Genomic DNA, 9,752 nt, shown 5'->3' with positions numbered 1-9,752 from the left:
GTCAGTCTGGATAGCAACAGTACACATCTTAGGTGGAGCCCTTACTGTTGAAGCGTAGGAGACGTTTGAAGCAGGCGCGGCCTGCGTCTGCTTCACTCGCATCCTTGCTTCATAGTAAGAGATCCCTTCAGTAGCCTTAACCGTGCAGACCTCTTTCTCCACTTTCCACGCGGGACAATCGCGTGAAAAAGTGGAGTGAGCACCTTCACAATTACGGCACTTCTCTACCAAGGATGTGCACTGGTCCACAGAGTGGCCCTCTCCTGCGCATCTACCGCAGTAAGCGTGGGAAGACCGACAAGCGTTACCATGGTGACCATAAAGCTGGCACTTGAAACAACGGAGAGGATTCGGAATGTAGGGACGAACGGGAACCGACTCGTACCCTACATGAATCCTCTCTGGCAACTTAGCAGCACTGAAGGTGAGAATGACTGATGCTGTGCTCCTTCTTGTACCGTCAACCATTTTAGTAATTTTCCGAGCCTCAATGACATCCTGATCAGTCATGCAATCGACGATCTCGGTCGGTTCCATATCCACAAAATCGCGGTGGGAAGCGACTCCCCGACACGAGTTCATGGACACTGGAATCGAAGCCTCGATCTCGATGTCATGAATGAACCGGAGCTTCAACAATGATTTAACTTGATTTACGTTAAGTGTCTGAACAAGTAGATCACCACTAGCAAGTTTTTTATACATTAACGACATTTCCTATATTACAGTCAATGACCTTCTTTATTATAAAAGAATTAACAGTAGACAGGCGGGTGTTCGTCTTGGAATGTAGAGTCACATACGTCGCTTTAGAGGGTCAATAGACAGTCTGGCAGTCGGGGTCGTCGATCAGTGTCCTCCTCCCTTACGGGGAGGGCAGGAAGGTCCGTCAGGCATGGAGGGTACACCCCTCCTGCAGGTTGATTATGTACAGCATCATTGGATATTTTTGTAGGTATATAAGATACAACGTATCATAATTCATTGTATGCAATACATTATCATGATCAGTTTACTGTCAGTTTCTTTTTTATTTCACCATTTCTCTTCCATCCTATTACAGGGTTACGCCATTGCAGGCAGATACATGTTTTACTATCCTCAGGCGTGAATTACACGAGGTAGTTTTAAATCAGACTCCATTTTTCAAATGTCTCCCCTAAATATTTTTTGTTTTCTGTAAGAAGCGAATATTGTAAATTTCAGCAGTTACGTTAATATTTTTTTTTTTTAACTCGTGACGATAAAAACATCGAAATATTGCATGAAATGTGAGTAAGCAAGAAAGAATGAGCTGATCTTGCTAATCTGAAAAATCTTCTATATCTATCTTGTGTTGGTTGTCTGCGACAGAATATACTGTGGTAACACAGATGGAAGCTGGAGTTCTGTTCTGCTATGGAAGGGAAGGAAAAGGATCGTTGATTTGTTATCAAAACCGCCATTGTGAAAGATTCGATAACGTTCTTGGAAATCATAAATATTGATCAACTAAAATCATGTACTTCAAAAGCTAATTGTGTTGCTAATAAAATCAATAGATCAATCAATCAAAAATAAAGTAAGAGCAAAGAGCAAAGAGAGGTAAACTATATATCCATATCCGGCAGAGAAAGCTCACATGCTTCCTTCTTGTGTCTTCACAGTCTCACAGACACATCGAAACGTGGCTATGACTTTATTCTGATTTTATCTTGCGGTTTTGAATTGCGCCAGCAAAGCTATTTGAAACTCTATTGAGAACCATAATGGCAATATTTACATTATAAAAGTTCATTTTATTTGGCATTAATTACTGTTTAATTGTTGTTCCAGGTCACCTCGTGTTAAGGAGTAGCTGGCTGGGGAGTGGTGAGTTGTGGCATTTCTGTTTGCGTGCTTCCACTTGCATGATCTATTTGTATCTATTTGATTTTTTTTTTTTTTCTTTTATTTTTTCATTTTATTTATATTTATTTATTTATTCATTTATCTATTTATTGATATTTTATTTTTTTATTTCCTTTATATATTTATTATTTATATATATTTATTTATTATTTTCTTATTTATTTTTTTATTTTTATTTATTTATAATTTTATATATTTATTTATTTATCGTGTGTGTGTGTGTGTGTGTGTGTGTGTGTGTCGTGGACGGGGAGGGTCTCACTTAGGAAATACAAATAGGGCGGTGAAATTGAGGAAGCTCGGACCGCTTGCATGTAGAAACTGATAAAAGTAAAAACATCAATGATGTTGCTCAAGATATCCTCAACATTCATTTACTACGTCAATATTGTTAGTGTTGTTAGTGTTGTTGTCGTCGCTGTCGTCATATACTTTATGATAGTAGTAGTAGTAGTAGTAGTAGTAGTAGTAGTAGTAGTAGTAGTAGTAGTAGTAATAGTAGCACTAGTTGTAGAACGTAATTGTAGTAGTAGTAGTAATAGTAGTACCAGTAGCAGAACCTAATAATTGCAGCAGCAGCAGCAGCAGCAGCAGCAGCAGCAGTAGTAGCACCAGTAGCAGCAGCACCAGCAGCAGCAGCAGCAGCAGCAGCAGCAGCACCAGCAGCAGTAGCAGCAGCACCAGCAGCAGCAGCAGTGCAGCAGTGCAGTAGTACCACCACCACCAGCAGCAGCAGCAGCAGCAGCAGCAGCAGCAGCAGCAGCAGCAGCAGCAGCAGCAGCAGCAGCAGCAGCAGCAGCAGCAGCAGCAGCAGCAGCAGCAGCAGCAGCAGCAGCAGCAGCAGCAGCAGCAGCAGCAGCAGCAGCAGCAGCAGCAGCAGCAGCAGCAGCAGCAGCAGCAGCAGCAGCACCATTAGCAGCAGCAGCAGCAGTGGTGGCAGCAGCAGCAGTGCAGCAGCAGTGTAGCAGCAGCAGCAGCAGCAGCAGCAGCAGCAGCAGCAGCAGCAGCAGCAGCAGCAGCAGCAGCAGCAGCAGCAGCAGCAGCAGCAGCAGCAGCAGCAGCAGCAGCAGCAGCAGCAGCAGCAGCAGCAGCAGCAGCAGCAGCAGCAGCAGCAGCAGCAGCAGCAGCAGCAGCAGCAGCAGCAGCAGCAGCAGCACCTGTAGCAGCAGCAGCAGCAGTAGTAGCAGTAGTAGTAGCAGCAGCAGTAGTATAACAGTAGTAGTAGTAGTAGTAGTAGTAGTAGTAGTAGTAGTAGTAGTAGTAGGGAGGCGGTGGCATAGTGGATAAGGTGGTGAGCGTGAGATCGGGCAGACGTCCACATGTAGGTACGAATCCCACCACGTACAGCCTTATAACACTTTGTCATTTGTCGAGTGGTTTAAAGTTACCTACATATCACCATGATACCCAGGTTCTAGGTGGTTACACTCAAGATGAGCTTGGGCGGTGATATGGGCCCTAATATAGGTACCACTATAAATAAAATTGCCTGCGCCACTAATTGGCGGTAGCTGAACAGCGTGTGCCTACAGGCGCTATAGGCCTTACCGTAAAAAAAAAAAAAAGTAGTAGTAATAGAAGTAGTAGTACTAGTAATTGTTGTGTTTGTTGTCGTTGTTGTTGTTGTTGTTGTGGTAATAGAAGTAACTGTTATTGTTGTTGTTTTTGTCATCAGTCTTGTTTTTATTGTCGTTGCTGCCGTTGTTTGTTACTGTTGTTGTGCTAATAGTAGTAGTGGTAATGACAAAATTGATATTAGTGACAATAATATCAGTAGTAGTAGTAGTAGTAGCAGTAGTAGTAGTAGTGGCAGTAGTAGCAGCAGTAGTAGTAGCAGTAGTAGCAGTAGCAGCAGTAGCAGCAGCAGCAGCAGTAGTGGCAGCAGTAGTAGTGGTGGTGGCAGCAGCAGTAGCAGTAGTAGTAGTAGCAGTAGTAGCAGTAGTAGTAGTGGTGGTGCAGTAGTAGTGTAGTAGTAGTAGTAGCAGTAGTAGTAGTAGTAGTTCGTTCAAACAATAGTAGTAGTAGTAGCAGTAGTAGTAGTAGCAGCAGTAGTAGTAGTAGTAGTAGTGGTAGTAGTAGTAGTAGTAGTAGTAGTAGTAGTAGTAGTAGTAGTAGTATTGGTAGCAGTAGTAGTAGTAGTAGTAGTAGTAGTAGTAGTAGTAGTAGTAGTAGTAGTAGTAGTTCGTTATACAACCTTTTGTGGATGTTTGCAGTGTACCCGTGCATGTGATGGAAGCAAAGCATACTAACAACCACCAATGAATGTGTTAACAGTAGCACGTGGACTCACTCTAGTGTACTGCCGCTACACTTGAGGCTAAGTACTCACTCATCAAAGCAGTATTTGAGGTGGCTGGTGACCCTGGCGCTTCTTGTCTTGGTGCTAATTGTAGTAATTGGACGCCAGACAGGAGCTCATAACTTCCTTGTAGACTGAAGTTCTCGAACAAAAAGTGCCTCAACAGGAAACGTAAAGCATATAACTGAGCATTCCAGCTTTATAAGGCGAAATGATAGGCCTGCAGTGTGGAATGTATCCTTCACAGGAGACCCGGAAGACTGTCCTTTGAACACCGTTCTTTGCATGGTGCTGTTATCCTTTATTATGATATCTTATCTCATTTTAGCCTTTATTCCTTCCCCGTTCGTTGTAAGCCAGCGTTGAGTTAGTAGATGTGCTACCTTCTGGCAGTGCCAGTGTCTATATGCGGTTTATTGTAGCGTCAGGCGAAGACGTGTTCGAGTATAATCTTATTTTAGCGGGACAAATGTAATAATCCAAGGATCACGTAAAAATTCAGGCGCTCCAGCCCTGTTTAGGGGCTGACATCTGAAGGGGATTATCACAGTGGCCTATGATACGCGGAAGGAAGAACATCCGCTCCAGATAGCTGGAACCTTCCCGAGATTAGCGGAACGAAGTTGGGATGGCTTCATATCCATTCCGGTGTGCTATGAAATATGGACTCCCATAAGAAAATACTCCCCAGTGGAAATTCCATATGATAAATGTACTCCCGCATCGTAATGGCCTTTAACGTATGGTCAGAGGTATAGAACTTACAGAAATAACCTTGTATCGCTTTTACGGTATGCAAAAATCAAGTACTACCAGGGTCAGCTTAAGCTGTCTCAAGGTAATATAAAATCCACCTGGAAAATCATTAACCTAGTACTTAAAAGGAAACGTGGTGGTAATAATAAGAAAAATCAGCTTAAAATTTTTAATGAAAGTATAGCAACTGTTTTTAATAATCACTTCTTAAAAAGTTCTATAACTTTACCCGAAACTAACAATTAGCAAAATATTTACAGGGATTTCATTGGTAATTCGACTAATTTTTTTCTATATCTCTATCCTGTTATCACTTCAGAAGTGCAACAGTATCTAAAGACCTTAAAGAACACAGCAGCAGGTTATGATGAAATTCCACCTTACATTCTCCAACATACTGCCCATTATATTGATATTCCACTTGCTCATATAATCAATTTATGTTTCAAACAAGGATATTTCCCCAATAAACTGAAAATAGGAAAAGTAATACCTGTTCATAAATCTAGTGCTAAAGATGATGACAATAATTACAGACCAATATCTTGTCTACCCTCACTAAGCAAAGTGTTTGAAAAAGCAATTGTAACAAGACTTACTAACTATCTGGAAGATTTTAATTTACTCTCTGATAACCAATTTCAGTTCCGTAGAAACAGATCAACCGAAAAAGCAACACTGCAATTTACAACAAAAGTATTAAAGAGCCTGTAAAGTATACTTCATGTTATTGGAATATTTCTTGACTTAACTAAGGCTTTTGATTCACTTAACCACAGTATACTATTAGGTAAACTGGAAAATATTAGTATTTGAGGTGTTGTGCTGAAATTTTCATGCTATTTGGCAGACAGAAAGCAGACTGTATATTGCAATGGCAATTTTCATCAATGGAAAATATAAGTAAAGGTGTGCCACAAGGGTCAATCTTGGGACCATTGCTGTTCCTAGTTTATATAAATAATGATATTGCAGCAAGTGACAAATTAAACTTTGTATTATTTGCAGATGACACTAATTTACTTATGACAGACAATTCTCTAGATAATTTACATGTAAAAGTGAATACTGAATTAGAAAAAAATTTCAAAATGGGTGTTGGCAAATTACTTAACTATTAACATAAAGAAAACTAAGTTCATATTGTTTCAGAGTCGTTCTGTTTCTAGTAATTTTGAACCAATATTTTTGCGAGGGAGAGAAATAGAAAGGGTTTCTCAGACAAAATTTTTGGGTGTCATCAAGCTGGAAAAAGCATATACAGTCTGTTTGCATAAATTTATTAAAATCGTGGAATTATATATAACAGTAGATGAAATTTAACTACTGAAGCACTGCGATGTATTTACTATTCCCTTTGTTATCCTTTATCACCTATTGTGTTGCAATTTGGGGATGTTCCTGGCCAACAATCATCAAAGATGTTTTTATATCTCAAAAGAAGATTATTAGAGCAATGTGTTATAAAGGGATATATGATTCAACTGATTAATTATTTTCTGAGTTATAGTTGCTTTAATTTGATTTAGTTAAGAAGTATTTTTTGTTACTTTGTATATTTAATGATATACATAATAGGGATTTGAATTCAAATATATTTACTGTTTTTCACCATGCTCGAGGTACAAGAGGTAACAACATAAATTTAGTTTCTCCATAACCACGTAAAACATTATACAAATATTCTATACACTGAGTCGGACCACAATGTTGGAATGAATTGCCAACTGATTTAAAATCTATTAACAATATCAATGTATTTAAAAATAAGGTTAAAAGCTACTTACATAACTTATAAAGTTGATGTATTAGCATGTTTGTTGTGTATATTATGTTTAACAATAGATATCACGTTGTAACGTAATCTTAGATAAATCATATTCAATGTTATGTCCTAACTACAAATTAGGGAAATTATTAAGATATTAAGTAGAAGTATTATTGTCATTAGCCAATGTATTGCCGCTCTAACTACAGTTCGTATGTGAATGATATTTTCTGTCCGCTAAGGAAGCTGGTGCTCAGCGGACTAAAGCCACAAAAAATGTATTAATGAATGTACATTTCAAGACTTGTTATATTTGGCAAATCATTCAATCAATCAATCAATTATTCCATATAATATATGGACTCCCCAGTACATATATCATATGGAATATTGACTGGTCCCCGTGGAATAAATACTCCCATACGGTATCTACATAATTCCTTTGACATAATCAAAATGCTTACTGTTGGTATGTTGCAGGTAAATAACACGTTTCTCATAAAAGTCCGAATCGCTGAGACTAAATGACCTTTCCAAGGCATTTCGTCCAAACAGGGCCCAATCTCCTCTCTGCAACCACAGCATTATGTCTGTTTGAAGTAGTAAAGCCGCTGCAAATAGCTCAGCATCTGTTGCCCATTCACTGGTCGTTGTCATTTTGCCCAGATGTTCTTCAGCGTGTTGCACATGGCTTTTCAACTCCTCTGTTTTTGTCGTCATATGGTTAACGATAACCTTCCTAATTGTGATGTGCGATGACTGCGCCCCAGTAATAGCAAGTTTGATATTGTTATGAGCTGCATCATGTGCCTTTTCCCTAATCTTCATCCTTCCTTCCATCACTTTCATCACTTCATCTTCATCAAACTCTCAGATATCATCATCAGAGTTGCTATCATCTTCATGAATAGAATTGGAGTTGTCATCAGTAGTATCATCACTATCTAAAAGGTTGGCAATATCTACAAGCAATGTTGGCTGTCTTCCATACATTAGGAAAAATGGTGTCATCTTTGTTGATCGATGTACAGTTGTACGAAGAGCAAATAGCAGTGGCTCAAGGCATCTAGACCGTCCATCAGGTTTTCCTTGTAAAATCTTGAGAAGCTTTTTCTTGATGGTCCCATACTGTTTTTCGTCAAGGTCGTTTGCTTGTGGATGATAAGCACTTGTCACTCGTTGATGGACTCCAGTGAGGCGATGTAACTCTGTAAAAATAGAGTTTACAAACTCTCTTCCTTGGTCATTGATTTGAATTTTGACACAAGAATGATGACATATTACCTTGAATAAGAAGTTGGCCACAGAAGCTGCTGTCTTATCTTTCAAGGGCTCCCCTTCAGTCCATTTGGAAAAATAATCTACTGCAAAGATAAAGTAATGATATCCATAACACTCAGGAAGTGAAGCAATGTCGACTCCAATCTGTTGCATCACAGCTTTTGGGACAGGTACTTTCTGTAAGGGAGGTTTCTCTTGCCTCCACTTGGGATTGACTTTGACACATCTGACACTGCTTGCAATATTCTTTGATATCAGCATCCATTGTACGCCAATAAAATTTTCGGTTTAGAACATTCGTCATTGCCGTTATTCCCCGATGTCCACTCTTACTTTCAATACTGGTACCAAGGCCTTCGTGTGCACATTGAATTGCTCGTTGTAGTTCAGTCTTTCTTGAGAGGACTCGTAACAGCAGCTGGGGAGGGGGTGGAAATATATTAAAAAGGGACGGATGAAGAATTATAGGGAGGGAGGGAGGGAATAAGAGGAGGAAAGGAGTGGAAAGAAGACAGGACATGAGGAAGCGAGAGAGAGAGAGAGAGAGAGAGAGAGAGAGAGAGAGAGAGAGAGAGAGAGAGAGAGAGAGAGAGAGAGAGAGAGAGAGAGGAATATATTGATAAATAGTATAAAGATTTCTAGATAAATGTGTAAATAAATAGATATATAAACAATTGAGGATGGAGAAAGGAAAGTTATCAAAGAAAGTGAAGGCCTTGAACTTTAATAACAGTTCGTGAATTTCAATATCAATTTGTGTAGTAGACGATGGAAGACGATGGCCACTGGAGGATCTGATGCACTTCCATAAATATGTAAAATGTTATAGAAAAGTTGCCTCAAAAAACTATTAAACACACGCACACACACACACACACACACACACACACACACACACACACACACACACACACACACACACACACACACACACACACACACACACACACACACACACACACACACACACACACACACTATGGCAAAACAATCACTTCCCAAACGTGATGACTGCGCCTGCCTTCAGTGGGACCAGCTGGCTGTGCTGGCCATCTTTGTGTTGGTTGCTTGGCAAAATTCTCAAAAACACATAAGAAATTACATTATGTATGTATATGTGTATATATATATATATATATATATATATATATATATATATATATATATATATATATATATATATATATATGCAGGCAAGATATTCCCTTGTAGGCATACGAGGTTGAAAGCAATTTCTCCTTTATTTACATAAGAAAATCAATAAAGGAGAAATTGCTATAGCTTTCAACCTCGTATGACTACAAGAGAATATATATATATATATATATATATATATATATATATATATATATATATATATATATATATATATACAGTCATAGTGCTTCTCCCTTTTTCACGACAAATCTTTTCTCGTTACAGGGTCTGAACTGTACAGTACATGGTGGTATTCTGTTCTTTTGACTGACGAGATTCTACCATGGAACCGTATAGTGTCGACGTCATTAACATAGTTATAGCGTCGACCGGAAGTAACTGGCCATTCACGGGACTGTCTAAGTATGACATGCATTGTCTCCTGTACCAATGGGGTGTCCATTCCTAACGGTCTGAACAAAGAATAATTCTTATCGTTCTATATTAAACAAAACAATTTGCGGAGGAGCGTTACGGCTAGCGGTGACGAAAGTGCCAAAATATTTCATGTCCCTTTCACTCTATTATTCATGCATTCAGTCTTTGTTTTTCAACTAAGGA

General features: G+C 39.2%; 1 protein-coding gene across 1 annotated transcript; it reads right to left on the bottom strand.

Annotated features, from left to right (window-relative positions):
• Positions 1-7,583: 7,583 nt before the first annotated feature.
• On the bottom strand, positions 7,584-8,255 carry LOC123519721. The gene has a single exon (XM_045281226.1). It carries the CDS (start codon positions 8,253-8,255, stop codon positions 7,584-7,586), a length of 672 nt encoding a protein of 223 aa, XP_045137161.1.
• Between the last annotated feature and the right edge of the window lie 1,497 nt (positions 8,256-9,752).

This window comes from Portunus trituberculatus, chromosome 46 (genome assembly GCF_017591435.1).
Source record: "Portunus trituberculatus isolate SZX2019 chromosome 46, ASM1759143v1, whole genome shotgun sequence".
NCBI lineage: Eukaryota > Metazoa > Arthropoda > Malacostraca > Decapoda > Portunidae > Portunus > Portunus trituberculatus.
Note: the sequence above shows the minus strand (reverse complement) of the source record. Positions and strands in the feature narration are given on the sequence as shown.

Coding starts and splice junctions, on each gene's coding strand:
- LOC123519721 (XM_045281226.1), bottom strand. CDS start 8,255: ATGCTGATATCAAAGAATATTGCAAGCAGTGTCAGATGTGTCAAAGTC.